This window comes from Nicotiana tabacum, chromosome 24, assembly GCF_000715075.1.
Source record: "Nicotiana tabacum cultivar K326 chromosome 24, ASM71507v2, whole genome shotgun sequence".
Lineage (NCBI taxonomy): Eukaryota > Viridiplantae > Streptophyta > Magnoliopsida > Solanales > Solanaceae > Nicotiana > Nicotiana tabacum.
In genome coordinates, this window is record NC_134103.1 from 1,689,396 (window position 1) to 1,715,888 (window position 26,493).

General features: G+C 37.6%; 1 protein-coding gene across 1 annotated transcript; it reads right to left on the minus strand.

Moving 5' to 3' along the window:
- Positions 1-871: 871 nt before the first annotated feature.
- LOC107810614 (putative U3 small nucleolar RNA-associated protein 7) lies at positions 872-11,257 on the minus strand. The gene is made up of 8 exons (XM_016635413.2): positions 10,797-11,257; positions 4,566-4,631; positions 4,363-4,452; positions 4,013-4,151; positions 3,511-3,629; positions 3,088-3,155; positions 2,407-2,455; positions 872-2,203 (listed from the first exon to the last, which is right to left on the minus strand). Exons 2-8 carry the CDS (start codon positions 4,614-4,616, stop codon positions 1,181-1,183), a joined length of 1,539 nt encoding a protein of 512 aa, XP_016490899.2. The 5' UTR covers positions 4,617-4,631; positions 10,797-11,257; the 3' UTR covers positions 872-1,180.
- Between the last annotated feature and the right edge of the window lie 15,236 nt (positions 11,258-26,493).

Consider the following 26,493-nt stretch of genomic DNA (forward strand, 5'->3'; position numbering starts at 1 on the left):
AACTCACTAGTTAATCTAACTATTAAAAGTAGGTTGAGAAGATTAAGCCCCCGTTTCGCTGTAGATTTTGCCAATTTTTTTCCAAATAAAATTTGACAAAACATATTTGTTTATAGATTTTATACATGTTTTGGCATATTACGAAAACAAAATTTCCAAATCCCAAAATTATTTCTAGACCTATTTTTGGCCCAAAATATCACTGTTTGATTTTTTAACAATTTCAAAAATTATCCTAAACTTTTGTATTTTATAAAAAAAGTTCACCATCTATTATGACCCAACTAACCAGCAGCTAATTACTATCAATTTCTTTTGGACTGATGGATCTTGTAATATTATTGCAATTTGACGAATTATAGTGGCTAGTAATTGTGTTATTAGCAGTTGATATTAAAATATCATGTTATAGTTTTAGGATAATGTATTATGTAGTTCATTATAAAAATGACAATTTTTGTGCCAAATTTATCTATATTCAGGACTATGGTTTGTGATGATGATAATGAATGTGATCGATAAAGGTTCTGCATATACTGGATTATCAAGTTTGTGTGTTTGGTATTGTTAGGTATTTTTGATAGTTTTTAGACGTTATGGATATAAGTCACATTTCATATCTATAGTATATGACATGCAAGTCTTAGCAATGTCCTATTCAACCTTTGGTCCTTTCATCTGCTTTCTTCTTAACTAACAGGATCCTGGCTGCAGCCAGCAGTAAAGTGACAGAAATTGCACACATGTTCGACTGAAGAATATTTACTGAATACAACTTGTGCACTAGCCTCAAAACATATCAGTGCAAGTTCAAAATGAAAGAGAAATAGACGGGAAAAAGTATAACAAAGCTTATGAATGCGCCTATACATAGCAGGAAATAGTCAAGGCTATGATAAATTAATTCATACATGGCCTAGTTTGTAGATTTTACATTGGCCTGTAATTTCAAGCTGGAAACCCCATGTTAAAACAAGAATGCCTACATTTTTAATCTAACAATAAAACAATGTAAACAGGGAGAAAAGGGGATAAACTTGATCTGAAGAATTACAACACTAGCCTCTTCAATTTCTATAACCATCTCCCTCAAGGGAAGTTAATAGGGAGAGAAAACAAAAAGAATGAAATGCAAATGCAAGTTAAGGGCAAGAAAGAAAAGTCCAGTAGACGTAACTGATCATGCTACTACTGCCTTCTTCCTAACGAAACGCTCTAAAGATTTTGGAAGCTGAGTTTCCTCGGTGAGTTTCCTTTTCTTGGAGAATTCATTCATCTGTTGCTCCAGGAACGGCTTCTTAGCTTTCTCGACAGCTTCTTGCTTCTTCTTTGCAATCTTACTCGGCTTGCTTCTACCTTTTGTTTTCTTCTTCATAGGCATACTTTTAGCTTCATCAATAGCAGCTTCCATTTCAGCTTCTTTATCCTCCTTTGTTGGCTGTTCCTTCTTTCTTGTTGACCTCACTGTACCAATCTTTGTAGGATCTAACATGATAGTCTCTGGAGGAAGCTTGTCAAGAAGAGATCGGACTTCCTTCTCTCTCCTTTGTTTAGATGTTTCGAATGGATTTGCCACCCAAGAATCGAAGTTGGGTTCTCCGGATCCTGGAATTAAGATAGAAGACCAACCCATAGAATGCCCTATGCCTAGAACGTCTTCATATGGTCTGAACGCCACCTTCTTTACTTGGTATCCTTTCGCAATAGAATGATTCATATAACGGCTATAATTCTGAGATCCAGAAAGATCTCCAAAAACTTGTACGAAAGATCCGGTTGCAGCAGCAAGTAAACCTTTTTGACTAAAATCCAAGGCCTTGCAATGTCCTGGTAAGGTTTGGAGAACCTCAAACTTCCTCAAATCCCAAATCTTTATTTTCCTCTCCATACCAGCGGTTGCCATTAGATGGCCGTTAGAATGGAATGCAAGAGCAGTGACTGGTCCAGGATGACAGAGCATTTTCACTAGGGGAGCAGCGCTTGTAGGCTTCCACATGCTGACTGTTCCACCAGAATGGCCGACAGCAACCACACTGTTGAAGGGATTCACCTGCATCACATCAGTACGGCCCAAGCCAGTTCGAAGATTACCTACCATCTGTCCAGTAGTGACATCCTGATAATGGAGCTGACCAAATTTGTTAATAGAAGCCAAAAGGAAGTGATTCCTTAAGAACTGAAGCTTTAGCACAGCACCATGCTCCTGGAGTTTTAAGGAAAGAGAACATAAGCGAGCACCATTTTTACTTAATAATTGGCTAAAAACCTATGAATCGGAATGCAAAACAGATGAGCATGCATTTGTTTCAACAATAACATCCTAAAATACCAATCGACCACATGGAATCCATAAATATTTATTTTCTGGGGCAGTCAATTATAAAAGACTAAACGGGTCAAACTAACCTTCAGGCAGTGGAGCTCTGTGCCATCTCTATTGTATATATATGGGTACCTGTGACATGCCAGATATTTAAATTTAGAAATGAAATCTGTCAAATTTGTGATGGACATGGGAATGAAAGAGTGGTGATTGGTGAGATGTGGAATATAATTAAAAGAACATGCACAAAATTGCTGATAAAAGTACTGAGCTTCAGCACCCAAGGGTGTGGCCTAGTGGTCAATGAAGTGGGTGAGAACCATGAGGTCTCAGGTTCAAATCCCAGCGGAGGCAAATACTAGGTGATTTCTTCCCATCTATCCAAGCCTTGGTGGATAGAGTTACCTGGTACCTGTTGCTGGTGGGAGGTGGCAGATATCCCGTGGAATTAGTCGAGGTGCGCGCAAGCTGGCCCGGACACCACGGTTATCAAAAAAAAAAAAGTACTGAGCTTCACATAGGATCCAGCACTAAAATTCAAGTTGACGGAAAGAGAAGAAAATGCTAGAACAAGTTCATCCAAAAGTCATCCATTTTATTTACAGTCCAAACCAACTCTGAGATCTATGTGAACTTTTAAGAAGAGCGTAGGAACTTATATAATCTTTATACCCTGTGAAACATAACCAAAGGATGAGAGTTTCTTTGCAACCCATCTTATAACACATTACAATCAAGAAATTTGGACATAAAACGTGTCTTACTTCTTTTGAGCAGCAGCAAAAAATTGTTCATTATGCAAGAATATTACATCACGCACCGTTTCCCTGACCTGGAATAGAAGCAGAAGCTATAAGTACACCTGAGCCTCAAAAAGTGGTGAGGAACTCCTTAATGCAAATGTAGTACAAGACTTTATTTCAACGACGTGTTATAAGATAAAATGATGCTGGCACTTATTCATTTGATAAATTAAGTGATGTATGTGATAATACAATTAATGATACCAAGTTGTCTAATTCTTCAAGCTAAGATTACTCCATACTAAACCGGATTATTATATGTTACAGCCGACGGGAGCCTTGAAAACCCTAGAAGTAATTTGACACCGTACGAATCATAACAATACATCTATATGCTTGGTTTATATAATCTTTTACGAGAACAAATCAAACAGCAATAAGTACCTGCAGTTCTTTAACGAGTTTCATGTTTTTCATATCTACAATAGCAAGGTGACCTTTGCGTCCAGCTGCAGCCATGTAGCGACCGCTAGAGGTGAATTCAAGAGTGTAAGGACCAAAATCTGCAAAATACAAGTCAACAACTTATGTGAAACTAACTTTAGTGCGGAAGCATATATGCTTGAGACCAAACATTTCACAATTATTTTTGAAATTCTCTGATAAAGCAAAATAACAAAGGTTTTCATCTCCACAGCTTCCATTAGTGAGGCTTTTACTAAGATTCAAAAAATTATCTGCGCAAAAATCAAATTTAACGGATGAGTAATGACTAAATCCAGTTTCAGTTGCTAGGGAAGAATCACACTACGTTCCACTACTTTGCTTGCAGGTTAAATGGATAAACATGTTGGACATGCCCAAAATCAAATGAAAAGGAAACAAAGACCAACAACTCTGCAGCTTTTTCAGTATTTATATAAGCAAAATCTTCCAAAGGATTAACCTGGTAAGACGATATCATATTGTTTCCTAGAGCTCAAAATGTCAACTTCACGGGCAATTGCCTCTTGCTTTATTCTCCATGTCTTCTCAATACCTTTATCATCAACCTCTAGATAGCCACCCTCACTTGGCATAAGCCACTGACAAAAGCAGAACAGTCAGAGATTCAAGCAAATCTTGATCACCGGCATAAAAGGATATGCAATCGACAAAATCAACTTCAAGAGGTTAACAGAGACAACTTGGTACATGCAATTTAACCTAGGTTTTCTGCAGCTGAGTTTAATGGAAAAATAGATACTGTAGATGCCTAGAAATTTAAGCTAAACTATCTAAACACAGGCTAGACACCTTCTCAGCCTTCGCAGCAGCTGTTGCAGATTTTCCATACAACTCTTCTTTCACAGCAAGCTGACCCTTTAATTTTTTGTCCTTCAATGCCTGCAAATTATTAAAAACAGCTCTTTAACATATGATTATCAACGAAAAGAAAAACTAACCAGAACCAGAGTTAAGCGAAAAGCAAGTTTAGAAGTCTTAACAAACTTCAGTACCTCCAAATTTGCTCCTTCACCTCTAAGGTATTTCTTTACTTTCATATCCATCTCTTCAGAAATGACCTGCCAATCAAGATATCAAAAAGAATCACAAGGAAGTAGAGTAAGAAAAAGAGAGCAATTGGTCAAGTTCTAATCTTTTTATTCATATTGATGTTTGGTACTTCTAATCAAGAAATATTGTGTCTAATAATCAATTTTAATCCTTTTGATCCTATGACTATTTGGTTCCAAACGCACAGAAAATACGCATTCCCCTTTTTTTGGGACAGAATAATACCCCTCCCCAGCCTGCCCCGTCCCACCTTCTCTTTTCACTAGGTTAAACATGTCTGGATATTCTAAAGTTTCAACATGTCATGGCTTAAGTTTCTAACACTAAGATCTAATATTATTGTAAAGGAAGCAAAGCCCATAAAAATGCTTAACAGTAAACACACAACAAGATTCCTCTTCTCAATATAAGAATAAAGCAAACAATCCTACTTGGTGTTGATAATAATCATGATTGCCATACGGATCCTGTAGTTTAACCCAACTCAACCAAAACTTAAAGAGTATAGGATAATGGCAAAAAAACACGAATGCCAGTAAGTAACAGAAACTTCAAAATTGGCCTGTTTCATTTAGTTTCTGAAATTGATTCTGATTCAAATAATTTGGAAAATTAATAGTTCAAACAAAAGTCATTATTTGCTAAAAGCTGATTATTTTCACACAAAACCACATAATGATTCTAATGAAGAAACTCATTCCACCACTTATAGCATTTAAATCAGATAAATAAAATCCAAAAATAAAATACAGGGAATGAAGCATCTCGAGTGTGTGGAATGCAAGCAAAAATACAACATTACACATAACCCGCTTAAATAAGAAATGCGCCAGCTAATAATCAGTCACATTTACACAAAACGACTTCCGATACCGCCAAGTACAGGTAGAGCTGCTCGTCCGCTTTCGGAGTATGAAGCAGTGGCGGGCTCGAGAGGTATCGTTTCAATTCCTGTAACTCTTGTTGGCATTCCGACGTCCAGGCGAAGTCGTTCTTCTTTCTGAGTAGGGAGAAAAATTTGTGACTTCGATCCGATGATCTTGAAATGAACCGGCCTAAGGCTGCAATTCTTCCCGTTAACCTTTGTACAGCTTTCACGCTGTCCACGATGGTGATGTCTTCGATGGCCTTGATTTTATCGGGGTTGATCTCAATTCCCCGATTTGAGACTATGAAGCCGAGGAATTTGCCCGAACCGACCCCGAAAGCACATTTTTCGGGGTTGAGCTTCATGTTGAATTTCCTCAGAATCTTGAACGTTTCCTGCAAATGGGCCAAATGGTCCTCTGCGCGCATGGACTTAACTAGCATGTCATCAATATAGACTTCCATCGTTTTACCTATTTGTTCTTCGAACATTCTATTTACTAGTCATTGATAAGTAGCTCCTGCATTTTTTAGCCCGAAGGGCATTACGTTATAACAATATGTTCCATATCGGGTCACAAATGAAGTCTTTTCCCGGTCGTCCGGGTTCATCTGAATTTGATTATATCCGGAATAGACATTGAGAAAGGTGAGAATCTCGTGGCCGGCCGTGGCATCGATCATACGATCGATGTTGGGCAGTGGAAAGGAACCTTTGAGGCATGCTTTGTTCAAATCCTTATAGTCCACACACATTCTAAGTTTGTTTCCTTTTTTAGGTACAACAACCACATTGGCTAACCATTCGGGGTATTTTACTTCCCGAATGGACCCTATCTTGAGAAGTTTGGTTACCTCGTCCTTTATGAATGCGTGTTTTTCCTCGGACTGGGCCTTCTTTTTTGCTTCACCGGTCTGAACATAGGGTTCAAGCTTAACTGGTGCGTCGTTATGTCCGGCGGGATCCCTGTTATATCTAGATAGGACCAGGCAAAACAATCGATGTTATTGATAAGAAATTGAATGAGTTTCTTCTTGAGTTCGGGGCTCAAACCCGTTCCCAAGTATACCTTTTGTTCAGGCCAGTGTTCGATCAGTACGATTTGCTCTAGTTCCTCAATTGTTGATTTGGTGGCATCGAAATCATCGGGGGTTACGAAGGATCGAGGGATCCATCGATCATCATCGTCCTTTTCAACGTTTTACTTACCTGGCCGGGTCGAAGCCGATGTCTGTGACTACTATTTGGCGCTCTGCTTTGAACCTGATCCTTTTATTGGTGAAGGTGAGGATATTGATTTTGCTTCTTCGACGGAGAACATTTCCTTTGCGGCCGGTTGTTCCCCGTACACTATTTTGACACCTCCCAATGTTGGGAATTTGAGGACCTCGTATAGGGTCGAGGGTACGACTCTCATGCTGTGGATCCACGGCCTTCCGAAGAGGGCGTTATATCTCATATCACCTTCGATCACGTGAAACTTTGTTTGCTGGATGGTTTCGTATTCAATACATCTAATCGATACATAAAGATGCAAAATTTCTAATTTTGAGTGGCCAAGAACAGTAGTATTGACATACAGTCTCGCTTTATGTTGGTAGTAGGTTTTTATGACTAACCGTTGTTTTCTTTCATAGTTGATCACCTTACTGTCTTGTTGTTTTATTCTGCTTTTATATGGCTTTTTGGTATTATCCCTTCTTGTCTATATTTTCTTTAATGTAGTGCTTATGCTTTCCTGAGCCGAGGGTCTATTGGAAACAACCTCTCTATCCTCACAAGGTAGGGGTAAGGTATGCGTACACACTACCCTCCCCAGACCCCACAGTGTGGAATAATACTGGGTATGTTGTTGTTAGTGTCCAAGAACAAATCACTTCTTAATTCAAAAATAACTTTTTCCCGCTACCCTTTACCCCATTTTTGCTTGTAAATTCAGAAAGTAACAACTTTTTTTGTTTGTGAAATTCATCTAATTAATACATAAAGATACAGTACTTCTAATAGTGAGTGGCCAAGAACAAAGTTTCGCAATTCCTGACTTCAAAAGGCAACCTTTTCAGCTACCCTTTACGCCATTTTGTATGTAATTTGAAAAGTAATATAAAACCCCACATCAACAGGATCACTAAAATAAATTTTATACCAGCTAATAATCAGTCACAACAACAACTATGTCCCAATCCAGAGGCGGAGCCAAGATTTCAATTTTATGGGTCTAAATTTTAGAACAACTTCAAATGCTAATAATTGAGTTCTAATTTTTATTATTTGTACATAATTAAAAAATTCCTTAACACAAATACATTGTTCAAGCAAAATATATTAGATTCGGCCAAACCCTTACCAAGCTTCTAGCTCGGCCCCTGCACTCAGTCCCAAACAAGTGGAGATCAGCTATATGAATCCTCACTTCTCCATTCAACTTGTGTAGCTAATAAATTAACTTTCTTCTTATTCAATACATCTAATTTATATATAATATGCAAAATTTCTAATAGTGAGTGACCACGTTCATGATTCAAAATAGCAACTTTTCTAGCTATCCTTTACACCACTTTGTATGTAAATTTGAAAAAGTAATTTAAAAACTCGCCTCATCAGTAGCAGACTTACTTTTTCTTTGAGTTATTTTATCCACTTTTACCACCATTTTCTCGCTTGGAAAAAAAATTCTCCAAAGCTTTATATGATACATTTCAAATGTGATAATTTTCAAATGTAATTATGTGATAATTTTCAAATTTCCCCAAATGATACTTGATAATAACATTTTAACCCCTTCGTTTTTTGTAAAAGTGATACTTTTAATCAAGTCTTTAAAATATTTCTGTCTAAATAAAAAGAGATGGCCAAAAGGACTCGTACCTCAAAACCTAAAACCCTTTTGCGCCATCCCCAATTTCCGGCGAACCTTCGACGGCGGAGCACCACCATAAACTTCCAAGTTTCTCCGTCTAATTTATTTTCCCTTTATCTTTAGATATTTATTAGTATTTATAAAGCTTTGGAGAAAATTTTCAAGCAACAAAATGGTGGTAAAAGTGGAGAAAATAACTCCAAGAAAAAGTAAGATTGCTACTGATGAGGTGGGTTTTTAAATTACTTTTTCAAATTTACATACAAAATGGTGTAAAAGGTAGCTAAAAAAGTTGCTATTTTGAATCATGATTTGAGAAAAATTTGTTCTTGGTCACTCAATATTAGAAATTTTGCATATTATGTATAAATTAGATGTATTGAATAAGAAGAAAGTTAATTTATTAGCTACACAAGTTGAGCTTAAATGGTGAGGATTCATCATTCATATAGTTGATCTCAACTTCTTTGGGACTGAGTGTAGGGGCCGAGCTAGAAGTTCGGTTAAGGGTTTGGCCGAATCGAATAGATTTTGCTTGAACAATGTATTTGTGTTAAGAAATTCGTTAATTATGTACAAATATTAAAAATAAGAACTCAATTATTAGTATTTGAAGTTGTCGTTCTAAAATTTAGAACCCATAAAGTTGAAATCTTGACTCCGCCTCTGGACTGGAACATAGTTGTTGTTGTTGTGACTTGATTATTAGCTGGTATAAAATTTATTTTAGCGACCCCGTTGAGGTGGGTTTTTATATTACTTTTCAAATTACATACAAAATGGCGTAAAGGGTAGCTAAAAAAGTTGCCTTTTGAAGTCAGGAATTGCGAAACTTTGTTCTTGGCCACTCACTATTAGAAGTTTCACATCTTTATGTATTAATTAGATGTATTTCACTATTAGATTTTGCTTGAACAATGTATTTGTGTTAAGAAATTTGTTAATTATGTACAAATATTAAAAATTAGAACTCAATTATTAGCATTTAAAGTTGTCGTTCTAAAATTTAGAACCCATAAAGTTGAAATCTTGGCTCCGCCTCTGGACTGGGACATAGTTGTTGTTGTGACTGATTATTAGATGGTATAAAATTTATTTTAGTGATCCCGTTGAAGTGGGTTTTTATATTACTTTTCAAATTACATACAAAATGGCGTAAAGGGTAGCTGAAAAAGTTACCTTTTGAAGTCAGGAATTGCGAAACTTTGTTCTTGGCCACTTACTATTAGAAGTTTCACATCTTTATGTATTAATTAGATGTATTTCACAATTCACAAACAAAAAAAGTTGTTACTTTCTGAATTACAGACAAAATGAGGTAAAGGGTAGCTGGAAAAAGTTGTTTTTGAATTAAGAAGTGATTTGTTCTTGGCCACTCAAAATTAGAAATTTTGCATCTTTATGTATATGGTGCCCAAACAATGATTATTCAGAAGCGTTGGACAGTGACCTAAAGTCAGGACTGTTATGGGCAATGAAGTTTATACTTAATGTAAAATTAGAATAGTCATGGTCTTCTAATAAACCAGCTGCAGAGCAAATGCTTCTGAGCAAATGTTTTTACAAAAATGCCACATTTAGTGCAGTGTTATCAAAGGCGAAAAGCAAAAAAAGCTCTAAGGTCAGTTGGGGCTTTAAGCGAAAAGCGCAAATGAAGTGTGGGCTTTAATGAAAAAAGGCGTAACGGGAGAAAAAGTAAAAATATGCATGTAGTCCAAGACTAATCATTATAAACATGAATAATAAATATATAGACAAAGAAATTGAAAAAAAAATACGATAAAGTAAAATATCAATTGTTTAAGGTCGCCTTTTCAGGATTACGGCAAGGACAAGTATGCCTTAGAGTTTTGATGCGACACTAAAGCGCCCACAAAGCGAGTCGAAGCGCTCAATGTGTTTTGAGCCTCGCTTTAGGGCTTAAGCGTGCCTTTGACAACACTTATTTAGTGCAATTATGAATTAATCTTACAGAGACAGCTCCTCTTTGGATCTTCGTTTTATATCACTAATCTACTACATATACAACCACTATATCAATCAACAATAATTAACTTTGAAGTCTTTGCTCCAAGTTCCATTTCATCTGATGCTTACTAATTTTAAAACTGAATAAGTAACGGGTGCTTAATTCCATCAAAACAGTTCAGCAAATCACGTAGCTTGGGCACATGAGATGAACAGATCTGACCACTTCAATGTCAGCTCTGCACACTTCAACCCGCATGAATCAAACTATAATAATAATGAAACAACAATTCGGAAAACAAACATCAATCGTCACAACTAAACTACACTGTTTCAGGCAAAATCTCATTGAAAGTCTAAATTCAACAAGTTTAACCATGAGAAAGCATGCCATGAGCTTTAAACTATAAAGTATCACTAATAATGTCAACACAAATCTTCTTTTAAAACAACATATCTACATCGAAGAAATAGTACCTTGATTGCAAAGAGGATGACTGATTTCAACAGAAAAATGGAGGGGAAGAAAATGATGGAGCTCAGCTACCAGTCCTAGCAAATAATCAGCAGCAAACCGCAAGGATTTTCACCTCTTAGAACCCAGAAGATGAGAGCAAATAAAGTGCAATTCCACAGCTACAGAAACCCCTCTTTTATGCTGTTATCCTCTTGTTTTCTCTCTTTGTTTTTTTTTTTAAATATTTTTTCTATGTCGGATCTAAGATTCAATACGAATTCAAAACTTTTGTTTCAGCTATTTGGACTGTGAGTTCTGTGTGTGTGTTTTAGATGATGAAAGAATGACTGAATGTGTGTAAGTGTGTGAATTAGATGAGAGAATGAGGAAAATCAGTGAGAGTAGGAATGGAGAAGAAGAGGTCGGCGGCTAGGGCTCAAAAAATGGGGAAGGGTTTGGTAGTTTTAGCTAAGAGATGAGGGAGAACGACGTAGTATTGGGATACTACGTCGTTTTGGGTAATGACATGGGGGAGCTGGACCGGGTTGGGTTTGTGGGGATTGGGCTGGGCAGCGTGGGGTTTGGGCGATGTGGGCCCGCCTGAAATTGGCCCAGTCCAGTCTTCAAGCTTAGAAATGGCCTCTTCTCCCTTCTTTCTTTCTTTTTCTTGATTTTTCTTTGAATTTAAATCCTAACCAAATTAATTAAGCACCTAAATTAATTCCTAAATCAAATCTAAATTGAAATTAAACCTAGTTATCTATTTCTAACCTTTGAACAATTAATTTAAAATTAACGCAAGGAAATTAATATCTTAAGACTAAAAACTAAAAATATAAAATGACCATGGTATTTTTATGATTTTCATTTAATAATGCAACTAATAAACTAAATGAAAGATAAAAAAAATATTTTGATGATCTTTTTATGATTTAAAACATTTTCAAATATGCACGAACAACGTGAATACATGCAAAACAACTAAAGAAAAATTCCTAAAATCATATAAAAGCGATTAAAATTATTTTTGGACTTTTTTAGGAGTGATATCCTATGTGGGGCAAAAATTAGGTGCTCACATATACTAAAGACTTGAAACGAGACTGTTGTTTAATGATGAATAATTATTTACCTCTCCACCATAACCTTTGTTGGTTAATCATATTGATTTTGCATAATTAACTAATATGTTGAAGTAATACTATATATTAGTTAAATATAATAAAATAATATGTTTATTACATGTTTAGATATTATTAATTTGTCATGTGTCGGTTTCGGATAAATATTTTTTTTAATCCTTATACTAATAACTCTTTTAAAATTTTCTTTTCTTCAATCTCCATTTCTTTTTCTCTAATACTCTCAAGAATCTCCTCCAGCTTCCGGAATCCATACAGGAGTAGTTTCTCAAGTAGTATAGGATAATTTCAATTGCTTGAGATTAGGAGGGAAAATATCCCTAGAGAGAATCATCAGGTCACTGCCTAAATCTGCTTCTATAGTTAGTGTCTGGGAGGATCAAGAATAGCAGGACAGTCAGGATGTCTAGATTTATCTAAAATCGTTAGCTTATTTAGATAGGGATTTCTTCTTAGGATTTCCGCCAAATAAGGAGAGGAACAGAGAATAATTGTTTGCAAGTTATTGAGAAACAACAGTTGTTCTTCAATACTATTATGACTTTCTGTCGCAAAAAGATTAGGCATATGTATTGACCATCTAATATCAAGATGTCTTATCTCTGACATTGTCCATATCTCTTGTGGGAGATGCAAGTCTTTGCTTGCAAAATTACGAAGAATTATGGTTTGTAGATTCCACAATTTGGCAAGTGAAGGAGCTTCGCCAATGTTTGCAGCAACATATCTCAAATATATAAGTTTAGGTATTACACATGAGAAATCGCAACGGATATTATATACGTCCAACACCTTAAGCAGCTTGAACTGTGAAATAATGGAACAAAAATGTTATGTAAAATCTAAATCATAATATTTTGTAAAAATAAAGGTTTGGCCATACTTGTAAGGACATTGCTATGCCTTGTAGGGTAAACATGCTTCTATTTAATATTAAATAGAACAATTACTCGTCGATGATCATTTATGGCTTCTGAGAATATGGGAACATTTGCATTCATGGCATGCACCACATTTTCATTGTGATCTTCTATTATGCACAGCTACCGAAGAAGATCGTGTATTTTGCAAGTTTTCATCCTTCCATTAGCCCTTCGCTTACCAGCCAGAATGAGACTTCTATCAATCAAGTCTTGTAAATACTCCTCTGCCACCACCTCTAACCTCTTATAGCTTCTTGCTTTTATGAACTGCTCAGCAATCCATAGCCTAATAAACTTGGAAACATTAATCTGCGTATCTTTAGAAAAACCTCCAACATAGAGAAAACAAGCCTTCAAATATTGTAACGACCCAACCGGTCGTTTTGAGTATTTACTCTCATTTCAACTATTTGAAATCTTGAATTACTTCCTATGGGGTATTATGACTTGTGAGAATTATCGATTTTGGTTTTAAAGTATTTCAGAGCTAGCTTGGAAGAATAAACTTTCATGTTGGAAGCTTAAGTTGAAATAATTGTTCGGATATTGACTTATGTATAAATGACCTCGGATTTGAATTTTAATGATTTCAATAGCTCTGTAAGGTGATTTTGGACTTAGGAGCATGTCCGAAAAATTATTTGGAGGTCCGTAGTGGAATTAGGCTTGAAATGGGAAAAGTTTAATTTTGGAAAGTTTGACCGGGGGGTTGATTTTTCGATATCGGAGTCAAAATCTGATTCTTGAAATTGGAATAGCTTCGTTATGTCATTTATGACTTGTGTACAAAATTTAAAGTCATTCCGGATTGATTTGATATGTTTCGGTACAAGATATAGAATTTGAAAGTTCAAAGTTCATAGATTTTGATTTGAGGTGCGATTCATCGTTTTGATGTTGTTTGATATGATTTGAGGCCTCGAGTAGGTCCGTGTTATGTTATGAAACTTGTTGGTATGTTCAGACAGGGTCCCGAGGGCCTCGGGTGAGTTACGGATGCTTAACGGATTGAATTTGGATTTGGAGGAGGAGCTGAAATAGCTGGGCTGCTGGTGTGATCGCACCTGCGCGAAAAGGGGTCGCAGGTGCGAGCTCGCGGATGCGAGAAATTGGTCACAGAAGCGGAAAATGCATGGGCTAGCCAGGCAACGCGGGTGCAAAAAAGTTTTTTGCGGGTGCAAAAATTCTGGACAGAATGTTAAAAACAAAGAGGTTCCGAGTTTTGCCATTTTTTGACCTTCAAGCACATTTTTTGGGGCGATTTTGAGAGAGAATTCAAGGGAAACTTGAGATTCAAGGCGTTTGGATGCCAATTCACGAGGCAAAGCATAGTGGAGTAAAGAATTTACACTGTTTGAGGTAAGTAACACTTCTAAACTTGGTTCTGAGGGTATGAATCCCTGAATTTGATACGATATAAATTGTTTGGAAGTGACACTCACGATAGGTGACGAACATGTGGACGCGCACCATATAAAATATGTCTTGAATAAATCCTGTGAAGTTGTAAGTTAAATAATCATGTTATTATCTGAGCATGCCATATGTGTTAGAGAAATTGAGCTGAGGCTCCTATTAAAGATCATGTATAGGCTACATGCCAATATTTTGGGACCCATGGGGTCGTGTTGTTGTTGAATTAATTGTTCAAAAATATGCATTTCACACTCAGTAATAATTGTCCATTATGAGAATATTTATGGGATTGAGTTGCGTAACGCAGCAGGCCATAATGGCTTTATACATTATTATTATTATTATATGGATCAGGGATGCCCGCCTGCAGTAGGCCTTATATGCTTTACTATTATATGGATTGGGGTTGCCCGCCTGCAACAGGCCTTATAGGCTTTACTATTTTTGGATCGGGGCTGCCCGCCTACAGCAAGCCTTACAGGCTTTGTTATTATACGGATCGACTTTGTATTATGCTTGGGCTGAAGGAGCCCATCCGGAGTATGTACACACCCCTAGTGAGCATAGATGATCATCGATTTTTGGGATGGACTTCCCAAGGCATGGACTTGCCTTACTTACTACTTATATATATATATATATATATATATGGGATGGATTTTTCCAGGGCATGGACTTTTCTTACTTATTTGTATTGTAATGAGTTATCTGGACACGGGTCTTGTCCGTATCATTTATATTTAGGGATAAATTATCCCAGGGCTGGATTGGTCTTATACGGTACTGAGTGACTAACTGTCAGTCGATGTGTATTTATATACGGGTTGGAACACCCCTGGGCTAGATTGGCCATAAACGGTACCGAGTGACCGGATAATTTGTGACAAGTATTTACATGAGGTCTTTCTACTGAGATGTCATATTTCTCATATCATGCAGTATTGATCTATTTCACTTGTACTGAGTTTAACTGTTGAACTTGAAAGCATGCCTACATTTCTGTACCATTACTTTTACTAGATTGTACCTGCGAAGCTCATCATTTCTTTCAGCCCAGAGGTTAGTCTTGTTACTTATTGAGTTAGTTGTACTCATACTACACTATGCACCTCGTGTGCAGATCCAGGTGCTTTCGGACATGGAGATTGTTAGATTTCAGAGTACTATCAGTTAGAGACTATCAAGGTAGCTGCTTGGCGTCCGCTGACCTTGTCTCTCTTTACTTCAGTTATTGTACTTCTCTATATTTTGAGACAGTAGTTTTTATCAGTCAAATATTGTACTCATATTAGATGCTCATGTACTCAGTGACACCGGATTTTGGGAGTATTATATTTGAAATTGTGAGATTTCTTCCGCTGAATTTAATTATTTGTTTTCAAATTTAAAAGATATGGTGGATTATTGAGATTTTTGGCTTGCCTAGTATTGAGATAGGCGTCATCACGACAGGTGAGATTTTGGGTTGTGACAAGTTGGTATCAGAGCTTTAGGTGACATAGGTCTCACGAGTCATGAGTAGGTTTAGTAGAGTCTTGCGGATCGGTACGGAGACGTCTGTACTTATCTTCGAGAGGTTGTCGAACCCTTAGGAAAATTTACTTTCTTGTATTCTATCGTGCAAAATTGATTCAGCTTGAAACATAACTCTTTGAATTCCTTTCACGCATTCGTATGCGCACATGAGCGCTCGGTATAAGCTGTGCATCGCCGGCTTGTGATTCTATGAACGAGGTTCAAGATGTGTATTATGTGTTTGGTGATGGGCCAGTCTGTAGGACTTGAGGCCAGGTTTAGACAGCAGCTTAGGCTCGGTAGCTTCAGTTGTAATATGTACATTTGGGCTCATATGTCCGGTAATGTCCTTACGAGTGAAATTTGTGGTTCGATGAGCGGTGGAATGGCTTTGTGATGAGTATGATGTGACTGCGGGATGTGTTAAGACGATTTGAATGTGACGAGAAATATTTCCTTAAAATGTAAAGAAAGGCCATTGGGTTTATTTTCGTTTGATTTGACGTACAATCTCGAGTGTGAATATTTTGAAAGATTCTTCACGTTGTTAAGTTTTTGGGGAAAATTAAATTCTCGTGTCTGGTTAATGAGTTTCGACTCAGAAAGATTAAGTGATTTCATAGTAATTGTGGTTGCGAAAGGGTATAACAAGATGCCAATTTGAGACTAAGCAGGTGGGTTATCTCCTGAGGAGTAATCTATGTAGGTGTGTTGCTTATGATGTGAATAGAGAGTTTCTTTTTTGTCGGCGGGGCGTATGTGTTTAGACTTGAATATGAATCTGGTTGAGAAAGTTGACTTGAGTGTTAAGAGAATGAATGCGAGATTAGCGGATGATTGAGGTAATTATGGTTGGTATGTCTTGAGCTTGAGAAGAATTTTCGTTGAACTGACTGTAGTATTATGGCAGTAATAAAGTATGGGTATTGTGAGTTATGAAATGTTTTAATCTATGGCTTTGAGCCAAGTGGGGGAGCTGGCTATTGACAATTCAATTGATGGTTATATGTTAAATTTTAGTTTGGTCTGAGGCATACTTGTGGATTAGTTATGACTTGCAGAGGTTGAGATCGAGGATGATTTGAGTACTAAAATTTCTAAATACGGAATATATTGCGCTTTATGGGTATATGAAAATCACGGGGTGAGTAGGTTGTTATTCGTGAATGATGTAGTGTGCACGGAGTATGAATTTGATAGGTGGTATTAAAGTAGAGTTACTTCTTTGAGTGTTGTTGTGCTAATGGGGCACGTGTCTTTTGGCCTTGGGCGGTGTAATGTGGATTTGAACAAAGGGGGTGACTCTCGGGAAAGTTCTAATGGATTCGAGATTAATATGTAACAATTGAGAATTTTTGGCGGATTTATTTATGGCTAAAATTTGAGATTTAAGTTGGATGGTGTCGAGACTTGTGGTATTTTTGTATATCATTATGGATTTTATATTTCGGTATCAGGAAGGTGAATGAAACGGCCTTAGACTCAAATAATCTATTTTCAGAGTGGGTGTTTCGGTTGTGGTATTTATAGGGGTAATTATGATGTGGTGAGACTCTACAAATATTTTGGTGGCAATATTCTTGGGTTTTGGTGACCTACGTGGTTTGGTCGAGTTAGAGGAATTTAGTTCTAATAGCTTAGTTATGTGCAGATGGATTTCAAAGTATTCTTGACGGTTTAAACTAGATATTTTCTACTGGTGTGGGAAACATGTTGTATATTGTGATTTCCTCCTTGAAGGAAGCGAGAGAAAGGTTTCTAACTAACAAGGTATGTAATTTGTCGGTGACTCAGAGTCGATAATGAGATTCTTGTTCCTTTCACATGGTAGATGTGGTGTGTTGTGTGGGATTTAGATTCACACGCATAAGGTGGCAGTTCAATCTTGAAAGAAAGATCACGAATTTTGGACAGAATGGTCAGTTTCAGATATTTAGAGGAATGTTATAACCGTCCGAGGATCCCTAAGAAAGGTGCGCATTTCAGATGGCGTATTGTGTTTTGACTTACGGATGTTTATCGATATTGCAGTACCCACCTAGTTGATAAACTGCTGATATTCAAATTATTGCTATATGGCACGGAGGAATTATGAGAATATTCCTAGTGGGATGATCGTGCATGAAGGATGTGATAGCCACGCGAGTGTTGGAGTTGTGATCAGTTACGATGGTTCATGTCTACTTATTTGATTGCTCTCGTATGTTATGCTTGAATTAAAGGCCTGTGAACATGCCAGGCGGATTATGTTATTGGCACGTGAGTTGTCTGTGCGGTTTCAGATATTGATACCATAGCACGTGAGTTGTCCGTGCGAGTGATGTTAATGTGAGCTCTAGAAGAGCTGGTTACTGTTATTAAATTTGTGTGTCTTGGTTCTACTATATATAATGAGCTTATAGCATTACATTTGTGGCGTTGCTTGTTGAACTTACAATACAGTTCTCTACTTTGAGACATCTCCCATATTTGGGTACACAGATTGCGCAGTTGTGGCTTAAGTTATATCAATGTGGCGTGTCTGTGGGATAATTGTGTTTAACAAAATAAGGTCATTGGACCTAGAATAGGTACTATTAGGATTGATTATGGTATATTCGAGAGGATTGTGGTTCTGGTTGGGGCGAGAGAGCTCCATGACTTGTTGATCTGATAAGAGGTTATGAATTGTTGATTGTTTCTTTCATCATTGGCAGTGTATGAAGGTTTTGGAATGAGGTTCTGTTGAATGTGGGATTTTATACTAGTACTTGGTTGGTTTGAGTAGTTATTGTGATCAGAAATGGTGCTACGAGTAAGTGAGTTATGTAGTATGTTATGCGATTATATCTGGGATTGTGGTTATGGCTTGGTACAATGTGTTCAAACTCATACAGCGTGTAGATGTGAGATTCAGGTCTTGAAAAGAAATTCTGAATGTTGGAAATTGAAGTCCCAAGTTTCTAGGCTAAGGTTAAATTACTGATTTTCCAGTTATGTCATGTTGTGAGGCCTATACATTTTATATAGAATAGGGTGACGTGAGATCACCCCCGAGTATGTGCGTGGTGAGGTGGCATAGATATTTGAAGGTTAAAAACAACTCTTGGCACATTCGAGGACGAACGTATATTTAAGGGGGGAGATTATAACGACCCGACCGGTTGTTTTGAGCATTTACTCTCCTTTCAACTATTTGAGATTATATACTCTCAAATAGTAAGGCATTTGAGATTAAAAACGACTTCTTCCTCTCCTTTTGAGATTTTATATATATATATATATATATATATATATATATATATATATATATATATATATATATATATATATATATATATATATATATATATATATATATATGGCAAGCCCATGCCCTGGAAAGTCCATCCCGAATATATATAATTATCTACGCTCACTGGGGGTGTGTACAGACTCCGGAGAGTTTCCTTGAGCCCAAGCGTAATACAAAGCCAATATGCCCTATTGCAGGCGGGCAGTCCCAATCCGTAACATGATCTTTAATAGGAGCCTCAGCTCAATTTCTCTAACACGTGGAGAATGTTCAGATAATAACATGATTCATAAATCTTACAACTGCACAGGATTTATTCAAGACACAATTTATATGGTGCACGTCCACATGCTCGTTACCTATTGTGAGTGTCACCTCCAAACAATTTATATCATACTAAATTCGAGGATTCATACTCTCAGAACCAAGTTTAGAAGTGTTACATACCTCAAAACGTATAATTCTTTACTTCGGTATGCCTTTGCCTCGTGAATTAGCCTCCAAACGCCTCGAATCTAGCCATAAATAATTCGTTTCAGTCAACTAAATTTATTGGAATTAATTCCATATGGAAATATAATTTTTCCATAAAAATCCGACAAAAGTTACAAAGGAATTCGGAAGCCCACGTCTCGGAACCCGACAAAAGTTATAAAATTCGAAAGCCTGATCAACCACAAGTCTAACCATACCAATTTTATCAAAATCCGACATCAACTCGACCCTCAAATCTCCAAATTAAACCAAGAGGGTTTTCACAATTTTTCCAACTTAATTCACCAATTAAATGATGGATTCAAAGGCATAACCATGGAAATTAATCAAAATTGGATAAGGATCACTTATCCCAAACACCCACGCAAGAATATCTCCAAAAATTGCCTTCTACCGAGCTTCCAATTTGATTTTGTGTTATGAACTTAAAACCCATGTTTTGGAACTTTTAATTCTGCCCAGAAATGTCTTCATCGCGTTCGCGACCACGGCTTCGCGTTCGTGAGGCACAAAAATTATGCCGCCAAGGTTCCTTCTTCGCGTTCGCGACCTCTTCATCACGTTCGCGATGCCTTCCTACCTCTGCCCTTCGCGTTCGCGAGACACGAGCCATGTTCGCGAAGGCTTAGCACCAGGCAGGCCCCAGCTCCCTTTCCTCTTCGCGTTCGCGTCAACCCACTCGCGTTTGCGTAGCCTTCCCCAGTCTCTTCGCGTCTCCTTGCTCGCGTTCGCGATGGGTAAATCCCAGCAGCCAAAATTCCTTTTTCGCGAATGCGTGAGACCCTTCGCGTTCGTGAAGAACAATACCAGATATCAGTTCGAGTAGTTGCAAAACAAGGAAAAATGATCCGAAACCATCCTGAAACTCACCCGAGCCCCCCGGGACCTCAACCAAATATACCAACAAGTCCTAAAACATCATACGAACTTAGTCGAACTCTCAAATCACCTCAAACAATGCTAAAACCATGAATTACACCCCAATTCAAGCCTAATGAACTTTGAACTTTCTAATTTCTACAAACGACTCCGGAACCTATCAAATCACGTCCGATTGACTTCAAATCTTGCACACAAGTCATAAATGACATAACGGAGGTATTCAAATTTTCAAAATCGAATTTCGACCCCGATATCAAAAAGTCAACCCCCTGGTCAAACTTCCAAAAATTCAACTTTCGACATTTCAAGCCTAATTCCACTACGGACCTGCAAATAATTTTCCGGACATGCTCCTAAGTCCAAAATCACCATACGGAGCTATTAAAATCATCAAAATTAAATTCCAAGGTTGTTTACACATAAGTCAATATTCGGTCAATTTTTCCAACTTAAGTTTTTAATTATGAGACTAAGTATCTCATTTTACTCCGAAATCCTTCCGGACCCGAACCAACTAACCCGATAATCATAAATCAATTGTAAGGCATAAATTGAGGAGTAAATTGGGGAACATGGTTATAATACTCAAAATGATCGGTTGGGTCGTTACATTCTCCCCCACTTAAACATACGTTCGTTCTCGAACGTGCCAAGAGTTGTTTCCAAGCCACCAAATCACTATTTCATCTTATCACGCACGCACCCGGGGGTGATCCCACGTCACCCTATTCTGTGTAAATTGTATAAGCTTGACAACACAACATAATTGAAAATCATTACTTCAATCTTAGCCCATAAATCTTGGAATTCAATTTTCAATATTCAGAATACCTGAAACTCACATCTACACGTTGTATGAGTTTGAACCAGCTGTATCAAGCCATAACCATAACCCCAGATGTAATCACTTAACATACAACACAACTCGCATGCTCGCAGTACCAGTTTCGATCACATTGACTACTCCAAAGTAACCCGGTAATAGTATTAAACCCCATATCAAACAAAACTTCATTCCAAAACCTTCGTACACTGCTGATAATGAAGGAAACACACGGAATCTCATAACACCTTATCAAATCGACAAGTCATAGATCTCTCCCGCCCCAACCAGAACTATAATCACTTTTAAAGACGACCTTCAATATTATCCTCCCAATATACCGAAATCAAACCTGATAGTATCCGTTCTAGGTCCAATGAACTTATATTATTAAACACAACTATCCTATTGATATGCCACACAAATACAACACAATCCACAATTGCGCAACCTCGTACCCAAAATGGAAGATGTCTCAAAGAAGAGAACCGTATTGTGAGTTCAACAAGCACCACCACAACTGCAATGCTATAAGCTCGTTATATATAGTAGAACCAAGACACACAAATTTAATAACAGTAACCAACTCTTCTAGAGCTCACATTAACATCGCTCGCACAGACAACTCACGTGCTATAGTATCAATATCTGGACCCGCACGGACAACTCACGTGCCAATAATATCAGTATATGGATCTGCATGGACAACTCACATGCCAATAATATAATCTACCTGGCATGGTCACAGGTCTCTAGTCCAAGCATATCATAGAGGAGAAATCAAATAAGTACACATGCATATGATAAATGAAATAAGATTCGCATGCTCCTGGACTTGTATAAATAATATGCCATAGCGTAAGCATGTGCAAAGTCTGTTGTCATACTTCAAATTGGCAAGTTAACGCAAAAAATAGTAACTACCTCGTTTATTCAGGGGAATTAACCTCTTTGTAACCTCAAATGTAGCCCAGATAGTTCTCAACAAAGGTACGAACACGAGAAACGTCATAACTTTATGCTTAACAGTCAACTCTAGGCATATTATAGCCTAAGCATTCTTTCAAGTATGAGTACTTGCTCTAATGGCCGCACAATGGCTCAAACCTCACATATATGCACACTCATAGCGCATAGCTATCACAAATAATTAACGCAACTAGTGCCTCCACCGTGTTTTAAATAAAAAATAGGTCGCAACCCCAAAATAATATACTTTTGAGAACTTCCAGTCTCCAAATTCATCGAATACATGAATCACCGTAACTGATTCCAACTCCAGTACTAAAATGACTAATACATCTTCCATTCACGACAATCCCACGAGGAATACTTTCATAATTCTTCTGTGCCATATAGCAATAATTTGAATTCAGCAGTCTATCAACCATGTGAGTACTGCAATACCGATGAACATCCGTAAGTCAAAATTGAGAAATTCATACTCCGTGTGCACTACATCATTCTTAAGAAACTCTCCACTCACATTCATACTCCGTGTGCACTACATCATTCACAAATAACAACTCACTTATCTCATGATTTTCATATACTCATAAAGCGCAATATAACCCGTATTTAGGAATTTCAGTACTCGAGTCATCCTCGATCTCAACTGCTGCAAGTCATAAGAAATCCACAAGTATGCCTCGAACCAAAACTAAAATTTAATATATAACAATGAAATTAAGCTGTCCGCAGCAGGCTCCCCCACGTGGCTCAAAGTCATAGAACAAAACATTCCATAACCCACAATACCCATACTCTATTACTGCCATAATACTGTTGTCAGTTCAACGAAAATTCTTCTCATGCTTATGCAACACCCACCATAAAATACCTCAATCATCCCCTAAGTTCGCATTTATTCTCGCGACAATCAAGTCAACTTTCTCAACCAGATTCAAATTCAAATCTCAACACATACCCCGCTGGTAGATAAGAAACTCTCTACTCACATTATAAGGAACACACCTACGTAGATTACTCCGCAAGAGATAACCCACCTTCTTAGTCTCAATTACTATGAAATCACTTAATCTTTCCGAGTCCAAACTCATTAACCAGATACGAGAATTTAATTTACCCCAAAATTTAACAACATAAAAGATCTTTCAAAACATTCATACTCGAGATTGTATGTCATATCAAAACAAAAATAAAGCACCCAATGGCCTTCCTTTACATTTCAAGGAAATACTTCTCGTCACATTCAAATCGTCTTAACACATCCCATAGTTACATCATACTCATCACAAAGCCATTCCACCGCTCATCGAGCCACAAATTCCACTCGTAAGGACATTACCGGACATATAAGTCCCAATGTACAGGTTACATCTGAATCTACCGAGACTAAACTCCGGTCTAAACCTGGCCTCAAGTTCTCCAGACTGGCCCATCACCAAAACACAGAATACGCATCTTGAACCTAGTTCATAGAATCACAAGCCGACGATGCACAACTGATACCAAGCGCTCATATGCGCATACGAAATGCGTGAAAGGAATTCGAAGAGTTATGTTTCAAGCTGAATCAATTCCGCACGATAGAATACAAGAAAGTGAAATTTTCCTAAGGGTTCTGAAGCCTCTCGAAGATAAGTACAGACGTCTCCGCACTGATCCGTAAGACTCTACTAAACCTGCTCATGACTCGTGAGACCTATGTCACCTAAAGCTCTGATACCAACTTATCACGACCCAAAATATCACTTGTCGTGATGACGTCTATTTTAATACTAGGCAAGCCAACAATCTAAATAAACCACCACATCTTTTAAGTTTGAGAACAAAATAATTAAATTCAGCAGAAGAAACTCACAATTTCAAATATAGCACTCCCAAAACCCGGTGTCACTGAGTACATGAGCATCTAATATGAATACAATGTTTGACTGATAAAAAAACCACTGTCTAAAAGTATAGAACAATACAATAACTGAAGGAAAGAGAGACAAGGTCAGCGGACGCTAGGCAGCTACCTTGATAGTCTCCAATTGGTAACACACTGAGGTCTAACAGCTGCCGTGTCTAGAAGCATCTGGATCTGCATACAAGGTGCAGAGTGTAGTACGAGTACAACCAACTCAATAAGTAACAAGACTAACCTCTGGGCTGAAAGTAGTGACGAGCTTCGCAGGTACAGTCCAGTATAAGTAATGGCACAAAATGTAGGCATGCTTTCAAGTTCAACAGTTACACTCAGTACAAGTGAAATAAATCAATACTGCATGATATGAGGAATATGACATCCCAGTAGAAAGACCTCATGTAAATACTTGCCACAAATTATTCGGTCACTCGGTACAGTTTATGGCCAATCTAGCCCAGGGGTGTTCCAAACTGTATATATATATATACATCGACTGACAATCAGTCATTCAGTACTGTATAAGGCCAATCCAGCCCTGGGGTAATTTTTCCCCAAATGTAAATGATACGGACAAGATCCATGTCCAGGTAAATTCATTACAATACAAATAAGTAAAGCAAGTCCATGCCTTGGAAAAATCCATTTTGAATATATATATATATATATATATATAAAAATCAGTAAGTAAGGCAAGTCCATGCCATGGGAAGTCCATCCCGAATATATATAATTATCTACGCTCACTGGGAGTGTGTACAAACTTCGGAGGGGATCCTTAATACAAAGCCAATATGGCCTACTGCAGGCGGGCAGTCCCGATCTGTATAATAATAAAGCCTATCAATATGGCCTACTGCGTTGCGCAGCTCAATCCCATAAATATCCTCACAATGGACAAATATTACTGAGTGTGAAATGTATATTTTTAAACAATTAATTCAACAGCAACACGACCCCATGGGTCCCAAAATATTGGCACGTATCCTAAACATGATCTTTAATATGAGCCTCAACTCAATTTCTCTAACATGTGGAGAATGTTCAGATAATAACATGATTCATAAATCTTATAATTGCACAGGATTTATTCAAGACACAATTTATATGGTGCAAGTCCACATGCTCGTCACCTATCATGAGTGTCACCTCCAAATAATTTATATCATACCAAATTCGGGGATTCACACCCTCAGAACCAAGTTTAGAAGTGTTACTTACCTCAAACCGTGTAATTCTTTACTCTAGTATGCCTTTGCCTCGTGAATTAGCCTCCAAACGCCTCGAATCTAGCCATAAATAATTTGTTTCAGTCAATAAAATTTATTAGAATTAATTTCATATGAAAATATAATTTTTCCATAAATATAATTGTGGGGCCCACGTCTTGGAACCCGACAAAAGTTATAAAATCCGAAAGCCCAATCAACCACGAGTCTAACCATACCAATTTTATCAAAATCCGACATCAACTCGACCCTCAAATCTCCAAATTAAACCAAGAGGGTTTTCACAATATTTCCAACTTAATTCACCAATTAAATGATGGATTCAAAGGCATAATCATGAAAATTAATCAAAACTAGATACTGATCACTTACCCCAAACACCCATATAAGAATATCTCTAAAAATTACCTTATACCGAGCTCCCAATTTGATTTTGTGTTATGAACTCAAAACCCCCATTTTGGAACTTTTAATTCTGCCCAGAAATGTCTTCATCGCGTTCGCGACCATGGATTCGCGTTCGCGAGGCACAAAAATTGTTTCGCCAAGGTTCCTTCTTCGCGTTAGCGACCTCTTCATCACGTTCGCGATGCCTTCCTACCTCTGCCCTTCGCGTTCGTGAGACACGAGCCGCGTTCGCGAAGGCTTAGCGCTAGGCAGGCCCCAGCTCCCTTTCCTCTTCGCGTTCGCGTCAACCCACTCGCATTCGTGTAGGCTTCCCCGGTCTCTTCTTCGTGTTCGCGTCTCCTTGCTCGCTTTCGCGATGGGTAAATCCTAGCAGCCAAAATTCCTTCTTCGCAAACACGTGAGACCCTTCGTGTTCGCGAAGAACAATACCATATATCAGTTCCAGCAGTTGCAAAATAAGGAAAAACGATCCGAAATCATCCCGGAACTCACTCGAGCCCCCGAGGAGCTCAACAAAATATACTAACAAGTCCTAAAACATCATACGAACTTAGTCGAACCCTCAAATCACCTCAAACAATGCTAAAACCATGAATTACACCCCTAATTTAAGCCTAATGAACTTTGAAATTTCCAATTTCTATGAACGACTCCGGAATCTATCAAATCACGTCCGATTGACCTTAAATTTGCACACAAGTCATAAATGATATAATAGAGGTATTCAAATTTTAAGAA

Excerpts from the sequence above, each read along its gene's own strand:
- LOC107810614 (XM_016635413.2), bottom strand. The coding sequence starts at position 4,616 with ATGGATATGAAAGTAAAGAAATACCTTAGAGGTGAAGGAGCAAATTTG. Across the intron at positions 3,156-3,510 it reads AACTCGTTAAAGAACTGCAG|GTCAGGGAAACGGTGCGTGA; the intron begins GTACTTATTGCT and ends CTTCTATTCCAG. Across the intron at positions 2,204-2,406 it reads CAGAGCTCCACTGCCTGAAG|GAGCATGGTGCTGTGCTAAA; the intron begins GTTAGTTTGACC and ends TTAAAACTCCAG.